We start from the raw sequence: 25,178 nt of genomic DNA on the forward strand, positions 1-25,178 counted from the left end.
CTATACACGTACACTTTGGCGTCTCTCGTGAGGCGTTTATCTCCAGATGTAATCTTTGGAGATGGAAATTCATTTTCAAGCATAGACAGATTAAAAGAGATTCACTCGCAATCCCTTCGGTTGTGACGAGACCTAGTAATCAAAGTTTATGGTGAGGAAATGAAGCAAGACAAGGCCATTGAGGCTCTTGTGGGCCAAGCAACGTAACGCAATGCCCAAATAACCTTACTTGGCGGGTCCTGCGGCTACTCGGCCGACGGCAAATGGTGACACGGAATTCTTCATCCCAGCCATCGCCAAGCCGGCACATGGCCCTTCCAGCCAGTTTTCTTCCCGCGGACTTTGAGTGAGAGAAGGGAGACAGGGGACGGGGGACGGAAACTGGAATAGACTCATGAGATCTACACATAGAACCGAGCCAAAAATCTGTTTCGTAGGGTCTGATGATGAGAAGCAGCGGTGGAAAAGGACTTGGTTTGATCACAGGTTTTGTGAGGGTGGTGTTGGGTATGTGCGACGACAATGCGGAGGGAAGTTGGAAGAAGAAGTTGAAAAGCAAGGGGCGGCGGTGTGGCGGCATTCAGTCAGACACTTGCGAGTTGGGACGATGCTGCGATGACAGGTGTGTCATCCGAAAAGACCTGCGTACCGAGCTGGAACAACTGGTATGCTCGGCCGGGTGATGAGAAGTCCGATGGATGGTCCCAAGGCTGGGCCCGCTGGGGTCTCTGACAGCAGTCAAGACGGGATGAATGAAGTTGGTCTCGTTGCCACTCGCGTCAGGATTTTCGGCTCTGCCTTAGGAGACTGCCGAGCCGGCTCGCCGGCGATGCGTTGGATCAGGGTGGCATTGATCATCGAATTGGGATGTGAGGACATCATCCCATTCTCGCTCTTGGTATTGGAATGAGTGGTTGTGAATGGCATAGTCCAAGCAGGGACTCAACGCAGAGAATCGAGAGAGACGGGAGGAGGAGGACCGTTGACGTCGGAGCGGCTCAACTAAGGTTTAGTGGCTGTTTAAACTCGTGTCAGTGGGGTCCATCAGCATCACTCGGACCTCTGTACGGCCCCTGCAAGTCTTTACTAGGCGTTAATTGGCTATCACAGACCCCGCAATTCTCCTCTTCCAGCAAGTCAGAACCTCTAGCGTCACTGACAAGCGGTCTGGGCGCAATGTGCACCACACAGTGACCCTACCGCCGCCCTTTTCCTGCTGTCGTCGGAACCCCCCTGCTCGGCTCACCAACCCCGAACCCCTCCAAGTGTCTCAGGCTTCTGTCGATGAGGCATCTTCCCTCCATGGCATTGACGACAAGGGAACGCGCGACAGGGCTGCAGATGTCACACCCTGGTTCTTCACCTTCTTTTCTTTTGACGTCTCCTTTCCCCGCAACTCGGGTGTTCTACGCTTCCGGGAAGAGGAGGGTTGGGTTTGCGTTTGACGAGGGCATCTCGGTACCATACATGACTGTCGACTTTTGATGCAAAAACTGAGTGAGGAGGCGAACGGATTTTATGTGCTCGTCATATCGTCCACCATCACGATGAGAACCCTTTCCTACCTAAGTGTAAATCATTCACTAATCAGGTGAGCTGGATTTAGACGTCAAATACCTTTAGCCGACTGGAATGAAAATGAAGGTGACATGGTATGGCAAACATTGTGCTGAGTCAGAAGTAATCAGATCGATCAAAGGAGAATTCATCGAGGATAAGCTTAAGTCAATATGCTGTCAACAAACTTGGCATTCGAACAGGGATATCCCGCCCTAAACATGACCCCCTCGCGACATCAGCAAAGTTTTGAGACAGACACAACTATCAACGGAAGGAAAGTAAAACTCAACGTAAAACTCAAAGGTTTTGGCATGTGGATCAGTGACACTTTTTTCCATAAACTACATTAAAGCACTTGCCAAATCCTAGTCTGATATGTAGAGCCGTTGAATAATGCACCGTTACCCATTCCCATGTAATGTGGACCACCGATTCCCAACCCCTTTCTAGGAGACCATTGAGTGCTACCACGGCCATACCAATGTCACCTCAACCTTCAGTAGAGACCGTCCACTAAGGATGCCAAACCCAACCGATCACGCGGCGCGGGTTCCCTCACACCTCCGCAACGCATGAGACATCTAAACAAACACAGTGGCGCCCCCAGTGCTAAACACTGATTGAATGATTGCTCCTTGCACCGTAGAAATTGTGTCAATTACATTTTTGCAGTTACATCGCCCTGTACACTGTATGCTCCCTCCCCTGAACTTCTGCAGCAAATTATTCACTGGATCTTGACAACCTGGACGCCGCCGAGCTGGACACCGCCGAGGACGAGACCCTGCTGCATTAGAGCGACAACCTGGACCTGGTTGACGAGGCCGACGGCGTTGAGCTGGGCGAGCTGCTGAAGCTGGGCGAGCATCACGAGCTGCTGCTGCGCCTGGAGCTGGGCGAGGGCCTGGACGTTGACGACGTTCTGGAGGTTCATGGCGGCGAGGAGGAGCTGGATGTTCTGGAGCAACAGGGCGTTGTTGTTATTGTTGTTGTTGTTGTTGTTGCGGTTGTTTCCATTGTTGCGGTTGTTACCATTGTTGTTATTGTTGTTGCCCTTGTTGTCGTTGTTGTTGTTGTTGTTGCCCTTCTGGTAGTCTCCCATAGCCTTCTCAGCCTGCTTAGCGGCCTCCTTGGCAGCCTCCTTTTGCTTGTCTTCGGCCTGCTTGGCCGCGTCCTCCTGTGCCTTCTTCGCAGCGTCCTCTGCAGCCTTCTTGGCGGCATCCTCTTGTGCCTTCTTCGCAGCCTCAGCGGCGGCGTCAGCACCCTCAGCAGGAGGGGCGGCGGCCGGGGGAGCGGCCTCGGCCGGGGGAGCAGCGGCAGCGCCCTCGCCAGCCTTGGCGGCGTCTTCGGCCGCCTTCTTGGCAGCTTCCTCTTCAGCCTTCTTCTTCGCCTCCTCGGCGGCGGCGTCCGCGGGAGCAGCAGCGGGAGCCTCAGCGGCGGGAGCAGCAGGTGCAGCAGGTGCAGCAGCAGGTGCAGCAACAGGAGCAGCAGCTGCGGGAGCAGCGGCCGGGGCCTGGGCGATGGCCTGGCGGGTGTCCAGCTGCTTGGGGATGCTCAGACCCGACACCAGGCCGGTAGCAATGAGAAGGATCATGGAGGACTTCATTGTGGAATGACTGTCGTGAAGAGAAAACGGTACAAACTGGAGATTCTAGTCAGCGTTGCGTTTCTAGCCAGCCCTGGATGGGAGAAAAACTTACAATTGGGGTATCAAGGAATGACAGAGAAGCTGAGAATGAATGGAAATAGAGCACAGCTCTTGAAGAATAGAATTGAAAAGTTTGATGTAGAAAAAAAGACACTGTCCTGAGAGAAGGGATGAGGAACAAAACATACTCTGGTTCGGGGAAATGAAGTCTATTTAACTTCACATCTTCCCAGACTGTCATTAAGCATAAGTCTTTGTGTGGACCAGGCCCAGTATTGGGCTGGCGCTCCCCTCCCCCCAGCCCAGAGCCTCTGCTGATCAGATGGCATCTACCAGGGCTCATGAGACAGATGCCATCCGGAATTTTCGGGTTGCGTAACATGCCAACGGTCTGCCAGGCTTCTGGCGTCTTGCAAGTTGCCTCCCCAAGGTGCGAAGCAGGATGCAAGGTCTCCACCCTTGAAAGACCGGCATACGATGGGTGTGCTGAATCCGGTCTCAGTTCGTGCCCCGGTAGAAAACAGATGGCACCCGTCACCTCAACTCTAAACCACGATGCTAAAATCTCAATGGGCCCAAGGCTCCAGGCGTTCTTCGTGATTCGTCCTCCCGGCTGTTTCGACTGATCAGAGCCGTTCTTGGCGCTTTGGAGATCAGACCGCAAGCCGCCCATGTGGTACACCTCCGCCCCGCACACAAGCCTGAAGAAGACACAACCTTGTCACTCTTAACCACGAGGAGAGGCTGTGAAGCCTCGTGAGGGTATATGCGTCGTTGTGTATGTGTGTGAGTGGTTTGCGGGAGCAACAATGACTAAAAAGTTGGCCAGCGTTCCTCTACGCCAAGGCGTCCATCAGGGGCTCCCTGCGTCAGATATTGTTAGCGGGTGTTAAGGTTGCGGGCCGGAGGCAGGGGCGCGGCCTAGCAGCACGGATCACTTGCCTGAGTCTCTTCCGACGTCTCATCCCCCACGATCGCCCGGTCATGGACGGAACACCAGAAAGCCGTGGAAAATTTGGTAGAGCCTTCAGTATTGCGACTTTATGCCCTGGCAACGTAGGCAGGCATTGGATTCACTGTTGAGGCGAGGCGAATCCTGTGTGTAAATTTCCCGGAAGATCATACGTAATAAGCTCACGGCACTTCTTACACCAGATTCAGGGGTATGAGAACTTCGTTGGGAAACGGAACATGAGAGAGAAAGACGAGCGGCGATCTTGATCGTCGTCAGCGAGGATGACTTGGAGAAAATAGCAATTTGAAGACTTTAAGGACTCCAGCCAACGGCGTTCGGACTGTGAAGATCGAAAAATCTCGAGCAAGACACTCATCTGTTCTCACCAAGAACGACCCGCTGGGCCCGTCCCCAGCCGTTTTCTTGGTCGAAGCTCGCAAGGATCAAGAGGATGCAACTCTGCAAGGGCGAACTGCACCTAAGTTTCAGGCGCAGTCAATGCCAAAATAACCTTGTTTTTTAGGATGACTGCTTATTTAGACTTGGCAAGCCCCGACCAACAGCCCCCAAGTACTGGTAGCAGAGGTATATCATTGCGTGCGTGACTCTGAACATCGCGAACTGCTTGGGCCATGGGGTATTGTGCACGATGGGTTGCTTGTCGATTACGTGACTTGAAGTTGAATCGTTATTTGGCTATAGGGTAGGGCCCAAAGCACCTCTGCATCGGAGGCCCTCTACCACCATCTGTCTCGACGTAGCCCGAGAGTGTGATTGCGGCGTACTGGTCGCCCATTTGAGTCCAACGGCAAAGGCGCGGCAGCCGATGTTGTAATACTGTGCCCTAGACTCGAAAACTCTGGACTGTCAGTTAAACGCTTGAGATATCGTCGAACACGCCACTTGAGGCAATAATTGCGGCATCAGTGGGAAGGCTGGGTTGCGTTGCTCACTTGAGCAAGGGCTCTTGAGATCCTGCGGTATACTGGAGGATTCATGATTCTGGGCACCCTTACTTCCTAATTCGGGCTCTTGTTCCCAAACTCTTCGCGGCGCATCAGCCACCTTCAGTGAATCATCCTGTGTATGTATATTCATCCCAGCTCTACTGAATACACCACAAGAGCAAGCCCATATAGACCCCCTCAATTCCGTCCCTGTCACCAGCCAGCAGGCGCCCTCTAGGTCGGGGGTCAGGTCAAACTGGCTGGTTGGTGGAGTCGTTCAAGGTCAGCAGTTAAAACGCCAACCAGCCTACTCGACGACAGGCTTAGCGAGTACCCGAGTTCGAATCCCAGCGTGAGCACCAAGAGATGTAGCCCCCAGTTCAGCACCGGGGGGGTGAACTCTTTTTTTTTTCTAGCGTAAGCGGGTGTCCTTAACCCATATCCTCTCAATTTGGCAGAGCGATTGTTCGCTGACTGATTGCATGCTCGTCACATTGACCATCTCCTGCGTGTCACCCCGTCTATCGTTATCGCACATCCAATGCCGCCGGGACCGCAATTGTTGATCGTAAATGGTATCTTTGAGTTATTTGTACATATGTTCATCTGCTGTCGTCACCTTCCCGCTCTGCCATCTTCTGCTTTGGTCGGCCCGTGGAATCCCAACCACTCGCCCAAAATGCCGCCAGGTTTCGGTACTGGGCACTCCCTCCTCAATCGCTCCTCTCGTGCTCGTATCGTTTCCTCGTCGCCCATTTGATTGAAGCTGACGACGCCGTCGTTGATTTCGGGGGCTGCCTCGCGACGGCGGCGCCTCCTTCGGCGACCGTCCTCGCCCACCACTATCTCTCCATCGGCGTATGTGACTCTCGGTGCCGGACACGGTAACAGATGCGGCATGCCGACTACGAAGAAGCTTGCGACAACCGTGGTTGCAAAGAGCGAAGAGGTCATGCGCGACCTCGGGTGGAGGGGGTGTGGTGGCATGATGGCGATTTTTTTCTTTGGTGTTCGGAAAAAGGAGGCTTCGAACTTCTGCGTGCCATTGGACGTTAGCGACTTTGAAATTCATCAAAATGACCCAATTGACTGAGGCTCCTCACCTATGACAGCACCATGCTCGCGCGACGGGGTGACGGATCCGAATGTAGTCCCCTTAACGAAGGCTTGAGGTTCGCAATGACGATGGCCAAAGGATGATTTTCTCGCAAACCTGCAGTGAAGCTTAATGACCCGAACTGATATGCAGGCCTTCTGATTGGACTCCGGCGGCCCGGAGTGGGTCCACCCTGGGCGACGTGACATGCCAGCCGACAAGTGCAGGTCGCGAGCCTGAGGATCTAATCTTCGGTCGTCGCAATAACTAAATCCCCGAGATGGAGCCCTGAACAATTCCCCGGGCCGGGATGCACTCCAGCGAGAACCCACAGCGACGCATTGGCCATCTATCCACTTTTTGCAGATCCCGGCGCGATTGGAAGTTCGAATTGGGGGTTGGCAGGCGACCAGCGACCGCTAAAGGGCAACCATGCACCTCTTTGAACTTTACTGACGCCATCCCATCCTCGAAGCCCTGATCGCCCCTACGCAAGTGCTCAATCCGCATTCTTACGACGACGTTAAGGTAGCTGCCGTCGATCGCGCCGAATCGAATACTCCACGCGACATGCTATAAAGTAGAACGAATACCCGCCATCCTTTCCACCTCGATATCGCGAGTCCTCGGCCTCGGGCGCCGCGACCCAGACCAAGGAACCCCTCCTCAAATTCCACAATGAGCGACCTCGATAAGTGAGCATACTCGCGATCGCATACTATCTCTCATGACTGAAAAGGCGCTGACGCTTAACCCAGAGCTATCGCACAACTGCGCGCCTGTCGACCGATACCCGAAGCGCAAGTCCGAGAGCTATGCCACAAGGCGCGCGAGCTGCTCATTGAGGAAGGAAATGTTGTCACGGTTACAGCCCCCGTAACGGTACGATGAGGAACCCCCGCCGTAAATTTCCGGCGAGTAGACGCTGACATCGGACTAGATATGTGGCGACATTCACGGCCAGTTTCACGACCTCATGGAGCTCTTCCGAGTAGGCGGCGATGTTCCCGATACCAACTACCTCTTCATGGGTATGCCCTCATGATCTCTCGCTCACCCACGGCACTTATCGGATGTGCTGACGCTTCCTTCGTATAGGTGACTTTGTCGACCGCGGCTTCTACTCCCTCGAGTCCTTCCTCCTTCTTCTCTGCCTCAAAGTCCGCTTCCCCGACCGCATGACCCTTATCAGGGGCAACCACGAATCCCGCCAAATCACTACCGTCTACGGCTTCTACGACGAGTGCCTTCGGAAATACGGCTCCGCCAACGTCTGGCGGTACTGCTGCGACGTATTCGACTACCTCGCCCTCGGCGCCATCGTTCTCGGCGCATCACACACATTCAACTCCACTCCGGGACAAGACCCCATCAGCGAAGATACTGAAATTGAGGTCTGCGATCAAAACGGCTCAACAATGAGCCGCTTCCCCCGACAGAGACGACCACAAAGGCAACCTACGAATAGCCCCAACGGTGCCCCCTCGTCCGGCGGCGACAAGACAGGCCCGCCAGGAAGCGGCGCATCAGGAAGCGCATCAGGTTCTATAGGCAACCCCGCCGGAGCCATTCTGTGCGTTCATGGCGGGTTGTCCCCGCTTATAGACAGCGTAGATAAGATCCGGCTGTTGGACAGAAAGCAGGAAGTCCCCCACGAGGGCGCCATGTGCGATCTGCTCTGGTCCGACCCGGACGAGATCGACGGCTGGGGCCTGTCGCCGCGCGGCGCGGGCTTCCTCTTTGGCGCCGATATCGTCCGCGACTTCAACCACAAGAACGACCTCTCGCTCATTGCGCGCGCCCACCAGCTGGTCATGGAAGGGTTCAAGGAGATGTTTGACGCCAGCATCGTGACGGTGTGGTCGGCGCCCAACTACTGCTACCGCTGCGGCAACGTGGCGGCCATCCTCGAGCTAGCCGAGGACGATTCGGGCACGGGCGTCTTTGCGCGCAGCAACGGCGATCGGGGACGCAGCGACGGCAATATTCGGGGCACCGACGACCAGGTACTCCTCCCCGGGCCCGCGAGGAGGTACCGCGTGTTCCAGGCCGCGCCGCAGGATTCTAGGGGCATGCCTGCGAAGAAGCCCGTGGCGGACTACTTTTTGTAAGGGTGAGGTGGTTTGGTCACGGACTCTCTCCCCCAGTGGAGGGAGAGACATTCTCGGTATAATGACGATACCAAAAGCGTTTTTATTGTTTCAAAACGGCACAAAACATTTAAAGATGAAAATAGCGAAAAAAGACAGAGAACGGAATGGTCAGCGTTACTGGGCAAAAATTTACGTGTTTCCCCCTGATCGTGTATGTATAAAGGTCGGTGGATGATTACTGGAGTTAATAGGAGTTGGCGCGAGTCATGCATCGTTTTTTGATATTCGTTCAATAGGCCAAACCAAAACGCCTCTGTGATATCTATCTCAGCTAACTTGACACGGCGCACATCGTCACTGGTATATACATCTTCCTCCTCTTTCCAACCCTCTATAAGCCACAAACTCAACTTTCCACTCCTCTTCAAACACAATAGAACTCCCGGCCATCTTCCTGAACCCCGCCAAAATACGGCATCATCAGCGCCCTCTCCGCAAACTCGAGCTCCCCCGCGACGCGTAACTTCATCTCCACGATCCAATCCGCAAAGATCGCCGCCCCCTGTTCCCCAAACGCGAAAATCTTGTCATTCAGCTCATTGCAGGCCCGCAACCGACGGTGCAGGACCTCTTTCTCCTGCGTCAGCTGCTGTATACGCTCCGCCCTGGCCTCCTCCGCCTTTATCCCTCTTAGATGTGGAATCTGCCCTTTTTGAATCGCCGTCTCCTCCATCCGGATCGCCAGGAGCTTTTCGTCAATCATCTTCTTCGATATGGCTTTGGACGGGATCTTGCGTAGGACAGTTTGTATGTCTTTGAATTGTTTTGCGTGGTGTTCGCGCATGAGGGGGTCGTTGGACGTGATTGCGTGCGGCGCGTCTTCGACGAGCTGGATGAGTTCCTCGATGGCGTCGCGGTAGTGCAGGGCTCTCTGGTCCTCTTTTCCGGTGCCAAATAAGTATCTTGGGTTGAGAGCTTCCGCGAAGATGCAGCACCCCACTGGCTTCGGCGAGTCTGGCATGCTCGGTACAACGGCGGTCGGTTCGGCGTCTCTGCTTTCCTGAGACTTAGTTCGTCTTCTCCGAAAGGGGTTGTGGGAGCTTAGGAACCTTTTTATACGCCCTGGACTACCACCGTTCTTCCCGCCCTGAGGCTCGGAGCGAGGTTTCTTGATAGTCGATGGGGACAAGTCGTTGTCTGCAGACCTCTTCCTCCCGCGAGTCCCTCGCCCTTCCCCTTCGTCCCCTGTCTTACTTCCATTTCCCCTCTCCATCTCCATCTTTGCTTCGCCCTCTTCCTTACTCTCCGTCCTTGAATTGAGATCATTCATCCACTTTTCTACGTTAGCCGCATCGATTCTCTCTTCCTGTTCATCCTGTAGTCTGCAGAGGTTTACCGCACCGCTCACATCCCCCGACTTCCGGCGGCTCAAGGGGTCTCGCTCTTCATTCGCTCTTGAGAGAGGTTTTCCGAGCGCTGGACGCGAGGATTTGTTACTTGCGGTGGGCCACAGCTTGAGTCTTTTCTCGGGGGAAGGACTTACACTAGCCTGATCATGACGAAGGACACTCCCTCCTTGATACGTTCCCCTTGGCCCAGTTGTCCCATAGTCCTTTCTTCCGCCACTTTCTGCTGACGCTTGTTGTCGAAGACGACGCCGCCTTCTAGTGATCCGAGGAGGGAACCCCTTGATCTCACGGGTCGGGGACTTCTGCTTCTCAGGGGGTTGAGACCGGTCCATCGCGTCAAGCGTCGGCGTAGTGTCAGAAAGCCGTCTAGACAATGGAAGCTGATTGAATTGTAGTTTTACTTTCGGCAGCCTAGGAGGTCTTGGTAAAGGGGACCGCGGTTTTCGGTGTTCCCGTTCCGCCTCTTCCTCCTGCCGTGGCTGTTGCTGTTGCTGCTGGATCATAGATTGTTGTGCCAACCGTGGATTAGACATTGGCGTCGGTAGGAACGGTTTCCCCATCTCTCCCGCAACCTCCAGAAGCTGCGTCTTGATCAGTAGAGTCTGCTGTGCTAGCATACGATGGATCATATCATATGAGCCCCCGATATTCTCTGCCTGAAGACTTAACAGAATGCTGCTGGCGTCTTCGGCTTCGCTGGCTAGACGCTGGAGCACTCCCATCGTGTCAGATTTGTTACCTCCATTGCGTCCTTTGATTTCTGCAAGACATCTCTCAAACTCGATTCGCTGTGATGTAGCCAATATCGCTACCAAATCCACCCTCTCTGGGCTGTAGTATTCCGACATTGAAGCTTTGAATGATCTATGATTTTGGTAAGATGTAAAAGGGGTAGGATATGGATAAAATTCCGTCAAGTAGACGCACTGAGTTGACTTTGTTGTGAGGAAATGGAAACAAGAGAATTGAATGGTAACCGTGGGCATTAGATTCATTAAGACGACTCTTATCAACCCCTCCATCTTGTGACCCGTGAGCCCTTTTCTGACAGCATTGGACCTTCTCAGCTGGCTCAATAGGGCGCCGGCATGCCCTTTTTCCAGCTGCTCCATGCGCATGCTTCATACAAAGAACGCTGCAGCAGAGATAAAGACTCTTGGTCTGTATCCATAGAGAACGCAACGTTTTCAGCACTTGCCAAAGGCCACGAGCTTTCGTTGCCTTTGTGCTCCAATTCCTTCCCACCAGCCTCGGTGACATGGGTAGGGAACAATAAGACTGGTTTTCTTTGACCAACCTCGTCTGTGCTTGATTGTGTACACGGCAAGGCCAACGTACGGCTCCAAAAACAGGAGTGCCAAGGCACTGCGAGTTGCTATTCGAGATCTCCATTCAAGAATAGGGCCCCGGCCAATTTGTTCGGCCGAGTATTCCATTGAATTTCCAGTGGGGCTCAGCCTTTATTGTTGACTTTACAACAACCATTCTCCATTGTCGGTGTCGGGTTCGTCTGCAGGATCGAGAGCCTTGTTTAGAAAGGTCTAAATCTGCGTCGAGATCATCAAACAACAACGCTCAAAGCCGCTTCAGTTGTGTCGGGGATTGTATTGCGATCTGGTAAAGGGGTCCGATGATGACCAAGAATGGTCTTCTGGGTGTCTATACTGAGGTTTGCGATCCTCAATAGCAGGATCCCCTTCAGTGACGGGGACATGTCCAATATGACCAGTAGCAGCTGCGACGAACGCTGGCGGCTGGGGATGAAAAGTCGGGTACGATGTGTACGGCATAGATGGCGGTCCGCCGCATGTTGGGGGTAGCATGCCTGCTGAAGGATTGATGCCCGGGAATGGCGGATGATAATCGAGCGCCTGATTCGCCCCGAATCCCTGAACATTTGATGAAATACCATGGGGTGACTGATTTTGGTGGGTATTTGCCCACTCGACCTCAAGTGGGCGGTGGTGATGGCCTGCGTAATCTCGGTTTTTCATGTCGCCGGCGCGAGCGTAGACCTGTTGGGAGCCAAAGTCTGTCGGTGAAACAACCGCCGAACCATGGATTTGATGGACAGATTCCGACGGAGAACCATACTCTTCAACAGGCGAGTCTGGCGTGGGACCGTATGACAAGGTTCGGTCTGGGCTTGTGTTTCTACTTGTTGGTAGAATCGGCATCTGGATATCGAGGCATGGTGGCCGCCGTGGAACCAAAAGACCCTCCAACGTTTCTGTCGCTTTCTCAGGAACCAAGCTGCCGCTCGAGTTTGCAATATGCAGGCCGCGATGACTCGGAGAAGCGAGCTTGCCGGTGTGAATGTACTGATCAACAACTTCGTCGCCATAGCCTACATGTTGAAGTAGTTGTCGAAGCTTGTGGTTCTCATCTGCAACTCGGCGTGCCGCCTGCTGTACTTCAGCAGAAGCCTCGACTCCTTGAAGTTGACATTGCCGAAGACGTTGCTCAATCTCTTGAACGTACTCTTTCTTCCGAGCCCTCGAACGGCGCTGGTTATCCCGGATGCGGTTCCTCTCCTTTTCCTATGTTGAAAGGGTTGGTAAGTTGTCCATCCGCTGGGGGAGAATGTTGCCCTGTGGAGCTCCACGCCGAGCTCTTTTGGAACCAAAAGGTCACTAACCGCTTCCATTGGCTATTGTGCGGATAGACGATAACGACGACGCACTTTCGAAATATGGGGAACTATGCTTTCAGAGGGAATGATGATGATCGGAGATGGCGGAATAGAAATTGGGATTTCTCTTCTGGGAGCGTACAACGGAAGGTAACCCGTACGTCTTAGGAGGTTGGGCATCTATCATGTGCAAGAGACTGTGGGGTTTTAGAGCCTTAGCTGCCGCCTGTTTCATCAGAAAGACTTGAGGGGATGTGAACAAGAACATCAGCTGGCGAGGCCGCACCAAGGGCTTCTAGGCCTGGCATGTTGCTGCAGTAAAAGAAAGCGCAACGGGCCGGCAAATCACAGACGGCCTGAAATTATTTGAGAGACGGGTGGAGGATGACTTTTCCTGGCCGAGACTGGTCCGCCAGAGGGGAAGAGCAAGGATTGCGAGGTCTCCTGCTGAGGTGGTAGGGGTATCATCCAGGAAGAGGCCAGACCGGACCCCAAGCCACTAGGCATAATGAGGAGGCAACGCAGCTGACCAAACGGGAACTCCGATTTACTTGACTGTCGTGAGATCTTGCTTGTATCTGCGCAGCCAATCGACGTACATGCAGAATCTAGATTCAAGTTTTGTTCCGGCCAAGAAGACTCTGAGCTACCAAAGCCGATCAACACATTCCAACTGTGGGTTTGATTAGCCATAGAAGCTTGGACATTTGCCCTCAGGTGAGCTGAGCTCTTGCGGCTCAATACTACCGAGGGAGAGATAAAGCCGGCCGGAGTAAGCGAGCTCCTCATGCGAAAAACCATCCGTGACCCCAAAAGTACGCGTCTGTCGGTGGACCCTGACCGACAGGCTCGACGGAAAATTGGGGGTTTGGACGCTAGGAAGCCATCAGAACAGAGGGTCTTGGTAATATGGACTCGATTCCTACGTGCTCTCGGCCAGTGATATTGCCCCTGAGCCGTGCACGATGACTCCGTAAAAGCACGCGCGCCTTGTTCTTCGGCTGTCGCGGTCCGTCGAAGAAAAAGGCTCCAAGATAGACTGGGATCGTCACTTGAGGCACGGCGTTGGGAGTTGGAACTTTTGGTCGATGCTGGTCCCAGTGCAACGGTACGGATACAGGTTCAGGTTTGATCGTGGCTGCCGTGACCGAGGGCAGCAGTTGCCCTGGATGTCATGTTTGCTTTTCCTAGTCGGGCTGGAGCGTCCTTCGCCCCAGGTATGCCGGGCCCGGGGGCGAAGTCTACTGTCTGGGAGGACAGGGCGGGATGTCTGACTTTCAACGGGGAACGAACGACAGATCCGGAATGCTCAACAGCCGCCTGAGAGGATAAGCTTGAATGGGGAAGAATCCAGGCGTGTCATTGGCGGCAAGCCACAGATCGTCAACCGCGATATCCTGAACACCCTGTTTTCCCGGTTCTTGGATCTAAGTGACGCTTCCCCTTCCGTTGGCGGCACCATTCGAAGATAGCCTCTTGCTGCTACAAGACATCCATTGGGGTGGATACTCGAGAGCACAAGATAAAGCCGAAATTTGTAACAGAATTGCCATTGGGCAACGTGCCATATGTCGGAGGTCTCAAGGAGATGGCGACTCTTGGACGAGGAGCATAGCCATCTAGCAGACGCTTGCGCAGGTATCATTGTCCTGTAATGTTAGGCATACGCACACCACGAGAGATGCGGACCCAGAAGTTGACTGAGCCTGTCCTTGTTCTATGGATCTCAGGTAGTCAGCAGATTGGTGGCGATGGACGAGGGGATGATAGGTGGGCACGAGGCAACGAATGACATTGCGATACAGATGCCTCTTTGCTCCTAGACATCAGTAATCATGAATATTTGCTGTGCCTGATCGACTGAAGGATTCAGGGCTTGTCGACTGGTGTCACGATGCAACGGTGATGGCCGGAAATGACGACAAGAATAGCTCCTTTGTGACTGCGGTGGGTTTTCGACTTGACCAACGAGGGCAAGCAGGATCTAGAGCGGGCAGAAATGCTACCTGTCAGATTGTCGAATTAGAAGTAGTAGAGTGTTAGTTTAGGTTAGTTTGAGGCCCGTCACCATGGATGTTGAACATGTCGGACAATGTCGAGAGGATGATTTGATGAAAATGGAAATGGAAATGGCAAGGCGCCAAGCCCTTGCCACGAGCGGCCTCCGGTATCTCAGGGTCCATTTTATGTGTTAGACGTGATTCGTTAGAACTTGCTCAGCGGACTTGAAGCCGGCAGGCAAGACTTGGCCATCAGGTGCTTGCTTACCTTAGTCTTGCCCCATCCACCCGGTCCAACGTGGTATCTTTCTGCAGGTCTAGATGGAGCGATCGAGTTCGGGTTAGTCACGAAAGCGGATAGAGCACACGGTGAGACAGAGGCGCCCACGCCACAGCTTCAGCTGGGTACCGGGGTCCAAGAACCAACTGTGAAAAGTCGAGATGTGATTTACCAACAGCAACAGCAAGCGGGCTTGATGTCGAGGGCCGGCCGCAGGCGGCAGGCACGCCGCACTAGGCACTAAGTTAGGTAAGGTAATGGCAGGTAAAGATACCCTCCGCCATGCAGTCTGCAAAGGCAATAGACAAGGTACCTTACCCAAGCCTCCAAGGGGAGGCACCCGCGCGGAGTATCCCGTATCCGTACAATCTACCCGTACTCTACTGTGTAGGTAAGGCACTAAGGTAGTTTTGCATCTAATTACTCCGTACTTGCTACGCATACACGTACTCTGCAGTGTACAGCGTACCTTCCCATTGGTATTCGCCGACAAACGGATATGTCACCGGGTTGTACTCCACCCCACGCCCTACCTACTCATCCCCACCTTTCCTATGATCACTCACAGAGTTACATTCCTGGGAAACAATGGGTGCTGGCAGCTGCCTGCTCAGTGCTGCTTGCTTTGCTTTGCTTGCTTGATGCTCCCAGGTTCCTCGACCGGGGAGGAGAGGGGCGACGTCGGCGCTAAGGATCGTCCAACCGAGGAGTAAAGTGTCCGAAACTACGTCCGGACCCACTCGTTATTTCCAGAATCGTACCAACTTCCGGCCTCCCAGAACACCACCAGCCCATCACAACACTCACATCATGACCCTCTCCAGTTCTTTTCTTCTTCCACGCAGCCTCGAATGCTTTTGACCCGAACCCGGCAACATAGCAAGGGCTCTCCATCTTCACCATCCTTTTGACGACAAACGGACATAATCGGCTACGTAACGAGACGTCACTTCCACTCATTCGGATCGTCCACGGCCGTAACCTGTGGCACGTCAGGCGTACCTAGGTACTCCATATGGGAAACTCCGCAATTGTGGCTAGTGAATTCTAAAGATTCCTTTTTTTTTCACATTGACTAAGTTCGGTTACAGAATTCAGCATGCGGCTTCTTATTATTTTTTCGCCCCCATTCGTCCTTGCCTATCCGTACCGCTCTCCGTACTTCTAGGTAGGCATAGGCTCTAGCCTCTCGCCTACGGTCTCGCCCTTCCCCTCCTTCCTCTCCGCCCCGCCGGTACCTCGCTCCGAGAACTGGACCCTCGGTCAGCGGGCCCTGGCACACGTCGGATAAGACGTGCCCTGGATCTGTGGTGTCTGTGCACCCGCAAACTCTTGGCATTCTGACGGACTCGCGGATGCGTTCCGTTGCTGCGAAGCTCATGCAGTAGCCCTGCTCTTGCTACCTTTGTTCCTCTCCGCCCATGCCGCCAACGCGTGGTCGCTATTGTGGATGCCGCATCCATGAGTCTGATGAAGACGACTGTTGAAACACACCTCCGGATCGTCACCCCGGCCCCCCCATCGATCTCGAAAGGCTTCGCAACCTGTCAGCATCGGAACAGATATCTCCATACGGGCGCCTGCCATACTTATACAATTTCACTAACGCCGGCCGACAACGAGCACAAACAGGTTTTGGTCCTTGGAAAGTATGTGTATCAAAGTTCGCCATTGAGTCTTGACAGCATGGCCTGGTGTCAACGATGACCAGACCGGCTGCGACCAGTTCTAAATGCCTAGCATGCAACGACATATCATCCAAGAAAAGAAAATCTGGGGAGAATACGTCTCGGCAGCAGTCTTTGCTGGGGAGCGCAATTGCCACGATTACGCGCCATCCGAGACCCTTTTCACCGCATGTTTTGCCCAACAGCCATGGGACCGTGGACGGCTATCGGAGCTCCTCCGTTGGTCCGCTGCCCACCAGAACTCCTTTCGGCTGTCGCCTCTCTAAACAGCGCATTCTTCCCTTCCTTCCTTCCTTCCTTCCTTCAAGGCTTTGAGTCGCTTTGACCAACGGGTCAGCCAACTCATGATGGCTTTCTTCCAAAGTTCCTCTACCATCACCTTCTCAAAATCGACTTTTCCTATGTAATAGGATATTGACATCTGCCTGGCTTTCGTACACAAGGTACCTGATTCTTGCTTGCTCGAACCGGTGCTTGCAAACTCGGTACCGTACGTCAGCTGAAACCCAGAGAGCGGCATTGTAGCAGTCATATCACAATTTCGGTATGCTACCTCCATTCGGTATCGAGCTCGGCGTAAATGCTATGTTTTGACTGAAGAGATGCCGGGGTTGGACTTGATCCGAATTTGCTTTGATTGAGTTGTTATCGACGAAATGGACAGCTCTTATTCGCCTGGCTCCACGTCTCTAGACACTGATCTCAAGCTATGTGCCTGCAGGGCAATATCGCGGGGACACCGTCCCAGAGCTCCACGTTTAGGCCTCTCGCCTCTGCCTTACAACGGAACCCCAAATGACTATGATGGCAAGTTTGATAGACAAGATCTCCCGGCTTGTCAATCAGGAAGGTGATTCTCGGGCTGGGGAAGAACATCTCCCCACATCACGAACTTCGGGCCGCTGAGGCCTCAACCAGCCGCTGACAAACGGAAGAAATGTATCCTTCAGCCGAGAATCCTCATCGTTCCCACGTTTCTCACTACGCCTCGTCGTGAGATACCGGGGCCGAGAAAATTGCAAATTCCGGAATGCTGACCATCGTTCGCTGTGGCGACATGTTTCCGTACTGCAATACGTGCTATACCGAGCAAGACGTTAGAGCCGGCATCCGAATTGCTGACGGCTTGGATGGAAGGCATGTTTTCTGGTACTGGATTTCTTAATTGAGCCCGCGAGGTCCGGCAACTCCTTTGAATGATTAAATCCCCGAGGAGAAAAGGAGGCATTATTCGAACATTTCCGCACTTTCATTAAAGTCCTCTCTTCACAATCTCATAAACAAGAAAGACAGTACCACGAAACATCGCACAATATTTTGTGTCGTAGAACAACGACACTGGAGGAACAAAAAGGTAAGCTAATAATAAACACCAGTAGAATACTGAAAACAAGGAGCCACGCCTCATCCGTGCGTACTTAGAGAGGAGCAATTCGGTGAGCGCTCTCGCTCCCCCATTTTTCGGGACAGGGCTCGAGAAATGAACAGTCAATCTCCTGGTCACTGACGATACAATTCCAAATGACCACAGCAAGCAGCATGAATTGTTGTGGTGTGAACTTGGAAGGAATCCAAACACTCGCCAGCAATAGGGCCTACTTGAATTATTGCCCTGCTTTGAGCTATGGCAATTTTACCAAGTCATGAAACGGTCGTTACCAACACATACCCACACGACAGCCTCACTCGAGAAACGCTATGGAGGTCGGAGCTCCCGGCCTCCGAACAGTATCGAAGAAGTGTGCCAGGAAATCACTGGGGCTTGCTTTCGCCTCGCCACCTCGCTCTAGGAGGGCTCGAAATTGGTCCATCAAGTTCCAGCCCAGCCATTGCGATGGATGTGTTCCGAGGGCTGATTGGTGCTTTCCTTTGTTTGCCACCTATTCGCTCTTCGGAGACTCCCTTGAAATCAGTACCAATGGTTGTGGACATGAGCTTCTGTACCTTATCCAAGGTAACATGCTCTCTGCTGAACATTACGCCGGACTTTGGGCTGTAGGCCTCGTCTGCGCACCCAAGTGTATTGGGACCTGAGAGGAATGTACTGTACACGCTGTGGTAGTAAAGCAGCCAGTGTGGTCTTGCGTGTGGTCCTGCAAATGGCTGACGAGAAACGAGCTCGCTCGTTCAACCACATGGCCTGGCCGCCGGGGTAACCTTGGAAACTTGAACCCCAGAATTCTCCCTCGCTTTTTGGAAAGGGAGTCTTGTGACTAAGAGTACGGTTAGCGTCCTGCACATCCACGAAATGCGCAGGATGTTGGTCATGGATTCCGTCGTCGACTTGAAGCATTCGTAAGACTCGGATCAGACGCGGGGCCACAGTCAACATACGTCCAGGTCTCTGGACTCTTCTCTTTGCCTCCTCGCATCGTGATCTAGATCTCGATGGTGAATGCCAGAGTGATCCGATGCTATAGCGTGCGATAGCCGAGGCTTTTTTCTCAAAGTTTGGGAAAGTCTCTCCGTCTAGAATGGGCATCGGCCGCTCTCCCCCGCCTTTGGACATTTGCACTTACAGGCGTTTAGGTATCACTGCTCTATTCGGACATACCTCTGAGACCCGTCCCGGGATTCAGGATTTACTGATTTTCAAGCCCAACAACTTCTAGACTTTGGGCTAGCGAGGGTCGAAGCGGGCAGACCGCTTCCCAGACCACAGCCTTCGTTCTAGACACGAGGCGTTGTCAATCAGCTCAAGCTGCAATCTGCACAAGAGAGGATGCTTCAGTCAGCTCATTGTAAGAATGAAGGATCAGAATCAAGCCATAGGTATGCTTGTGACAAAGCAGAGCAATGACCCCCCTCTCAATGCCTCATTCTTCCTACTGCATTAGTGATGTTGCACAGCGTTCGCGATGTTGTGCTGCGGCCTGTCCATCCGGCCAGCCCCTTTGCCGACCAAAGATCGGCGAGAGTGCGTTGAGTGCGTGGGTGCTTGGGGTGCCCCCCATCCCTTTCACTGCTTCCACAAGCCATATAGACGCGTCATTCGCGAGGGTCTGATGCATAAGACGGCGAAGCTCTTGCCCAGACGGGCGCGATGTCGCAAAGAGCTGCAAAAGGTATGCTGGCTGGCTGGCTGGCGGGGCGCGGAAGGACCGCCGATGTTTGGAGGATCGAAACCTCGCAGTGGCCCCCCCTTTTCGCGAACCTATGTTTATGGCGTGGGCAGGCTCAGAGACAGGCTTTTCTCCCAATTTTAACTAAGATTGAAGAACGGGAGAATAGTGACATGTGAGTAATGTTGTAAGTGTTCCATCCAACTGTGTAGCTTCACCTCTTGGACTTACGCAAATTAGGGTAAAAATAGATGAAGGAAAAGTTTGCTGGGGATTTTGAGTTGTCTTGGCCATTCTATGTATAAAAGGGTAATGTGGCTCTGAAAAGTCGGAGAGCATGTTGCTCCCAGGCTCAACGGTACCGGATCTAGGGGCTATGAGGCTGGATCATGCCACGGAGGTTATAATTACCGCTGTCTTCTTTGAGGTAGCGAGACGAGCCGCGAGGACCTTTAGTCTTCACATTTCTATCCACATATACAGAAGGATGGTTGTAGGTCTTGGGCGTAATGAAACTCGAACAGACTTGCCAGTGTTTGCTCCAGCATACTTGAGCAGGTAGATGACACGGATCGAGGATCCCTGACCCGCCCCTCCCATTTCCTGGAAGCAAGCATCTCTAGTAATTCCGGACTACATCGACATCCACAAAATGACAGTTCTTTGATCTATAAAAACATAGAATTTCAACGCGACCATCTAACAATATGATGCAAGAATGGGGTACAGGCGGGTAGCTTGACTGGTAGCACAGGGAGTACTATGTATGTGTGAACAGAACTTAGATCGCTTGCCTCTCTCCCTGCCTTTGACCATAAGCGAGATGCGCCACAAGGGATACTAATCAGTACATCATTTTGTCAATTCTTCATTCGCGTCGTCTTGTTGTTCAACATTTTCCCAGCGAACCTTGGTCGAGGTAAGCTCGCTTTCCTGAACAAAAAGGCTTAGGATGATATGATGCATGTACTTAAAGTTCGCTTCTCAAAAAGAAACGTTTTACATATGAGTGAAATCAGAAAGATATGGGCCGGCTAGATGGAACACTCGTTCCCTGGTCGCTCGTCGGCGTCTTTATGGAATCTGCTTGATGAGCTGTCGTGAATAACACGGTTATTTTGCCTATCTCGATTCCTTCGAGACCATATGCAATTAGACAACATTCAGGGTAAATGAGAAAGGAAGACCACCAAAGAAACATCTACCACTTTGAGCAATACTTCCAATTCGTTTTTGGCCAGTGCCAATCCTCTCCTCAGATGAAAGCTCGGGAGGAAAGAGACGAACTGGAAGTCAGATCATGGCCTGAGCGTCACCCTAAGGAACCTCACCTTCGGTGAGCAGCCATCCAGTCAGTCAGACCGAAGTCGGCATGGTCCGGAGTTCGGCATCTTTCGGCTTCCCCACCGTCGAATTTACGGCGGATAGAGGCATCAGGGCCTCTTATAGGTTCTCCACCGTCTCTCCAGTGCTAGTGTCAATTCGGGCGCCAGTTGTGAGAGCCGGCCCGCGGGCAGGCAATAGCGTCATTTTCTCCGGTATCTTTTACCGGCCGACCAGTCTATTTTTGTTGATTTCACACACACCTTCAATCCCACGAGACATCTCCGAAGCCGCTTGGTTGTGTCCCCAAAACACTGCGACAACGATCATCTCAACAGCGCGCGCATGCTTGCAACATGCATTGTTCTTGTTAATACCCCAGACTTTTTTTTTCTCCATTTGACTTTTGTTCACCTTGGTCCCTCTTGACCAGCCACCATGCGCCGTGCAGCTGCATCCTCACTTCCCCTCCGCAGAGTGGGCGCATCGCTCAACGGCTCTGCCGCCCCAACCCGAGGCATCACAGAGCAGGCCGTCAACCGACGCTCCCTTTGCACAACTTGCCTTGCTAATAGACACAACACAAGCGCTGGAAGGTTGCGTCCGTTACCGAGTATCCTTACGCAACAAACCAGAAATGGGGGCCAGAGGAGGACGGCTTCGGCGGTAGCGACAGCAACAGAGGGAAACAGGGGTAGGGAGCCAGAATCGCGAAAACAGTTTGGTGGCGCAAGGGGGGCTAATGAGAAGGCAGCTGCAAAAGATGAACACGGCCCGATACAAGAATACGACCGCCGAGTCGACAACGGCATTTTGCGCAACGACGAGCATCAGAGGGGCAAGTTTGCTCTCCCAGGAGCTGACATTGGCAGGGGGGAGAATCACATGCTGACGAGGGACAGGTATCATCCAGAGCCTCCAGCACCTCCACGACGAGCTGGTCAACTACCATGCGCCCGAAGTGAAGCAGCCGACTCTCGAGTCCATCAAGCCCGCAAAGTCAATGTTCGGATCCTGGTTCGGCGGGGGAAAGGCTGCCGAGGCTGCGATAGGAGCGATCCCGAGTAACTTGCCCCGCGGACTGTACCTCTTTGGCGATGTCGGTAGCGGCAAGACGATGCTCATGGATCTGTTTTACGACACGCTGCCGAGCTCCGTCAAGACCAAGACGCGCATCCACTTCCACAACTTCATGCAGGATGTCCACAAGCGGCTACACAAGATGAAGATGCAGCACGGCAACGACGTCGACGCCGTTCCCTTTGTGGCAGCGCAGATCGCGGCGCAGGGCAACGTTCTCTGTTTCGACGAGTTTCAGTGTACCGACGTGGCAGACGCCATGATTCTGAGAAGGTGAGCTAGAAAGGGAAACCGCGCGAGAAGAGGGAACACTGTCGCAAACTGACACACCGGGGGGGCAGGCTACTAGAAGCGCTCATGTCACATGGCGTCGTACTGGTCACGACATCGAACCGACACCCCGACGAACTCTACAAGAACGGCATCCAGCGAGAATCCTTCATCCCCGCGATCAAGCTGCTCAAGAGCAGGCTCCACGTCATCAACCTGGACTCCCCGACAGACTACCGCAAGATCCCGAGACCGCCCTCGGGCGTGTACCACACCCCGCTCGACGCGCACGCGACCTTCCACGCCGAGAAGTGGTTCCGCTTCCTCGGCGACCCGGAGAACCCGGAGCCGCATCCGGAGGTGCAGAACGTCTGGGGCCGCGAGATCCACGTGCCGCGCGTGAGCGGCCGCTGCGCGTGGTTCACCTTTGACGAGCTCATCGGCAAGGCCACGTCGGCGGCGGACTACCTCGAGCTGGTGCGCAACTACGACGCCTTTGTCATCACCGACTGCCCCGGCATGACGTACCGCCAGCGCGACCTCGCCCGACGCTTCATCACCTTCATCGACGCCGTGTACGAGTCGCACGCGAAGCTGGTGCTGACGACGGAGAAGCCGCTGACGGAGCTGTTCGTCTCCCGCGCCGAGCTGGAGGAGTCGTTGGAGAAGCAAGGGAAGAAGGACGAGGCCGGACAGCAGCAGAGCGGCGGTGATACCGCGGCGGCGACGCATCTCCTGGAGGACCTGGACCATAATATTGATTCCATCAAGGGCATGTCGGGCCTGTTCTCGGGAGACGAGGAGGCGTTTGCGTTTGCGCGCGCGCTGTCGCGTCTAAGTCACATGGGCAGCAAAGAGTGGGTTGAGCGCGGTATGGGGTTGGAGCAGCAGGGCGGCAAGAAGGAGCGCGACGACTGGGCCAAGGTCCGGAGTCGGCAGATGGAGGACAGCATGTAGAAGCGAGCGTTGTTTTAACGTCAGAGGGAAAGCATTTTACCCCGTTTGGCCGTCCCCTTTTTGACTGGGTTGCTGCCAGCTTTCGGCTGCGTCATGGCTGTAGCTGTTGGGAAAAGGGGGCTCACTTGTTTCTTATATGTTACCCGTCCGGGGTATCTAGGTGGTGGCATGCGCCAACGGCCCCCTTTTCGTCTTTTCATGAGCATTGGGTTCGTTTATGATGCTACGGCAGGACTGCATTTACGGGAAACTCGCATATCTTGGCCGGAAGGTCTATGTATATAAACCATCCTCGTTCAAGACATGATTCTTCGGCTCAGTCAAGACAACACATCTCGATGATCGGGATTCATTTCAGACTCTCATCATTTGGCCATGCTTGTTCCCAGAAGGCCACCAGCGATTGCATATGTGGGAAAAGTATTATGATTGTACCATCTACGGCAAACTAGTAAATACCGGGAAGCAGAACCCAGGGCACTTCCCTCTTGAAGTCAACCCATTGCTCGCCGTACCGCTTGGAGCAGTACTCATTCAACGCCGGCACGCCGCGCGTGAGGAAGTCCACCGCCTGCCACACGCCCATGATCGTACCCCCGATGAAGCCTGACGCCGCCATGCAGTATCCCGCCCTCCAGAGCGCGTACCCGCCGTAGTTGATGTGCCGCGCCAGCTTCCAGAGCCCGCCGCGCATGACCTTGCCCTTGTTCTCGGGCCGGGCCTTGAACTGCTTGCGCTGCCACTCGGACGCCGTCTCGAGGAACATGCCGACGCCGTAGAGGACGCTTCCCAGGACGACCTGGTAGGGGAGAGAGGTACCCGGGAAGTCGCGTGGGGAGGTCAGGACGGAGGTGGACGCCGCGAGGAGGAGCAGGGAGTTTGCGCTGTTGACGAGGGTGTTGTAGAAGCTCACGCCAACAGCGGAGGACGGCGGGAATTCCTCGGCGGAGATGCCGACGAGCCAGTAGGCTTGTTTGACGAAGGAGCCGACGGACATGCCGAGGAGGATGAGGTGCGGGAGCGGCAGGTGGAGGTCGTCGAGGATGGCGACGCCTGTCGTGGAGAGGGCGGCTACGTTGAGGGGGATGGTGTTGATGCCGATCTTAGCGAGGGCGGCGGCGCCCCAGCCGCCGGCGACGAGCTTGTATTGGAAGAAGGGGTCGAGACCGCGGAGGCCGAGGAAGGTGAGGGTTCCTGGCACATTGGACTTTTTGACGCCGCGCTTGATGAGGTCGAAGTTTGGCTTCTCGGATTTGGAGGCCGCCATCTTAGAAGGCAGCACTCGTTTCGTGCGCGATTGAGCTTAGATGGATGTGGTGCTGGTGTGTGAGATGGCTAGATTCAAGAGATGTCGTCGAGATATATCGTGAGCCTACCTAGCTTGGCTCACAAGGTCGGACGAATGCAGGAGGAACACATGCAGGTCATCTCACTAGGAATGTGCGCCGGCTGCAACCGGCACTTTATACACGCGGCGGGGATGTGCTTGGGGAACCTGCGGTTGCTCCCCTCATGATATCATTTACTGCCTGAGGATGGCAAAGGAAGAGGTCCAAGCCCGGCGTCTGTTCGCCCATTAAACGTTGTCGGGGGTTCGGGACAGCACTCCATGTTGTAAGGTAGCGGCTGTCGATGTTTGGTATTCAGACGAGCTTAAAGAGGTAAGTCGGTACCGGTGTCCGATGAGCACCGAAGCTCCACACGAACGGGACGACGGGCAGGCTTGGAAACGGGTGGTACCGTGTGTGTCTTTTCATGCTGACAAACCCACCAAGCGATCAATTTTGGGCTACGGGTCTAGAGATCTTACGACAGAATTTTCAGCATCTTTTGGGTAAGTAGTCAAGGTATCCTATGAGTGCCTACTAAGTACAGAGAGGCCCCGCGATCCTTCAACGGACCAGACACCGAGTCCGAGACATTATGGGGCACGTAGACCCGCTCCGACACGCTCCAGCATCCGTCAGCAGTAAGTGCCGGTAGCCCAGTGCGATGCGGAATTGGGCTTCCCCAGGCGCCAACCCAAGTACATGCGACCACACCCGCTGGAGAACTCGAGATCCCGTCCGCTCTCTCCTAGATAAACCGACGAGGGCCAGAGTAGTAGTCGGGTCGGAGACGACCGGCGAATGCCTGGTGTTGCATGTATTCCTCTTTGCTTTTTGGCGGGAGGCGATG

The 25,178-nt window shown here is 54.0% G+C and overlaps 10 protein-coding genes across 10 annotated transcripts; 2 read left to right on the forward strand and 8 right to left on the reverse strand.

Moving 5' to 3' along the window:
* Nucleotides 1–139: 139 nt before the first annotated feature.
* Nucleotides 140–580, reverse strand: CCOS01_16341 (uncharacterized protein; the record flags this gene model as incomplete). Its single annotated transcript, XM_060464477.1, has 1 exon — nt 140–580. The coding sequence occupies one exon, from the start codon at nt 578–580 to the stop codon at nt 140–142; it is 441 nt and encodes a 146-aa protein (XP_060304973.1).
* Nucleotides 581–2,287: 1,707 nt separating this feature from the next.
* Nucleotides 2,288–3,881, reverse strand: CCOS01_16342 (uncharacterized protein; the record flags this gene model as incomplete). The annotated part of the gene is made up of 2 exons (XM_060464478.1): nt 2,288–2,893; nt 3,753–3,881. The coding sequence occupies 2 exons, from the start codon at nt 3,879–3,881 to the stop codon at nt 2,288–2,290; spliced, it is 735 nt and encodes a 244-aa protein (XP_060304974.1).
* A 1,844-nt stretch (nt 3,882–5,725) lies between these two features.
* Nucleotides 5,726–6,097, reverse strand: CCOS01_16343 (uncharacterized protein; the record flags this gene model as incomplete). Its single annotated transcript, XM_060464479.1, has 1 exon — nt 5,726–6,097. The coding sequence occupies one exon, from the start codon at nt 6,095–6,097 to the stop codon at nt 5,726–5,728; it is 372 nt and encodes a 123-aa protein (XP_060304975.1).
* Nucleotides 6,098–6,884: 787 nt separating this feature from the next.
* On the forward strand, nt 6,885–8,317 carry CCOS01_16344 (calcineurin-like phosphoesterase; the record flags this gene model as incomplete). The annotated part of the gene is made up of 4 exons (XM_060464480.1): nt 6,885–6,901; nt 6,965–7,088; nt 7,147–7,237; nt 7,305–8,317. 4 exons carry the CDS (start codon nt 6,885–6,887, stop codon nt 8,315–8,317), a joined length of 1,245 nt encoding a protein of 414 aa, XP_060304976.1.
* Nucleotides 8,318–8,723: 406 nt separating this feature from the next.
* On the reverse strand, nt 8,724–10,556 carry CCOS01_16345 (uncharacterized protein; the record flags this gene model as incomplete). The annotated part of the gene is made up of 1 exon (XM_060464481.1): nt 8,724–10,556. The coding sequence occupies one exon, from the start codon at nt 10,554–10,556 to the stop codon at nt 8,724–8,726; it is 1,833 nt and encodes a 610-aa protein (XP_060304977.1).
* Nucleotides 10,557–11,294: 738 nt separating this feature from the next.
* CCOS01_16346 (uncharacterized protein) lies at nt 11,295–12,355 on the reverse strand (the record flags this gene model as incomplete). Its single annotated transcript, XM_060464482.1, has 2 exons — nt 11,295–12,248; nt 12,347–12,355. The coding sequence occupies 2 exons, from the start codon at nt 12,353–12,355 to the stop codon at nt 11,295–11,297; spliced, it is 963 nt and encodes a 320-aa protein (XP_060304978.1).
* A 330-nt stretch (nt 12,356–12,685) lies between these two features.
* CCOS01_16347 (uncharacterized protein) lies at nt 12,686–13,141 on the reverse strand (the record flags this gene model as incomplete). The annotated part of the gene is made up of 1 exon (XM_060464483.1): nt 12,686–13,141. The coding sequence occupies one exon, from the start codon at nt 13,139–13,141 to the stop codon at nt 12,686–12,688; it is 456 nt and encodes a 151-aa protein (XP_060304979.1).
* A 5,112-nt stretch (nt 13,142–18,253) lies between these two features.
* Nucleotides 18,254–18,817, reverse strand: CCOS01_16348 (uncharacterized protein; the record flags this gene model as incomplete). Its single annotated transcript, XM_060464484.1, has 1 exon — nt 18,254–18,817. One exon carries the CDS (start codon nt 18,815–18,817, stop codon nt 18,254–18,256), a length of 564 nt encoding a protein of 187 aa, XP_060304980.1.
* A 2,314-nt stretch (nt 18,818–21,131) lies between these two features.
* On the forward strand, nt 21,132–23,000 carry CCOS01_16349 (AFG1-like ATPase; the record flags this gene model as incomplete). Its single annotated transcript, XM_060464485.1, has 3 exons — nt 21,132–21,535; nt 21,609–22,046; nt 22,115–23,000. 3 exons carry the CDS (start codon nt 21,132–21,134, stop codon nt 22,998–23,000), a joined length of 1,728 nt encoding a protein of 575 aa, XP_060304981.1.
* A 448-nt stretch (nt 23,001–23,448) lies between these two features.
* Nucleotides 23,449–24,267, reverse strand: CCOS01_16350 (uncharacterized protein; the record flags this gene model as incomplete). Its single annotated transcript, XM_060464486.1, has 1 exon — nt 23,449–24,267. The coding sequence occupies one exon, from the start codon at nt 24,265–24,267 to the stop codon at nt 23,449–23,451; it is 819 nt and encodes a 272-aa protein (XP_060304982.1).
* Nucleotides 24,268–25,178: the final 911 nt, after the last annotated feature.

This window comes from Colletotrichum costaricense (genome assembly GCF_030867565.1).
Source record: "Colletotrichum costaricense strain IMI 309622 chromosome Unknown Scaffold_29.1, whole genome shotgun sequence".
In the NCBI taxonomy this organism is placed as follows: domain Eukaryota; kingdom Fungi; phylum Ascomycota; class Sordariomycetes; order Glomerellales; family Glomerellaceae; genus Colletotrichum; species Colletotrichum costaricense.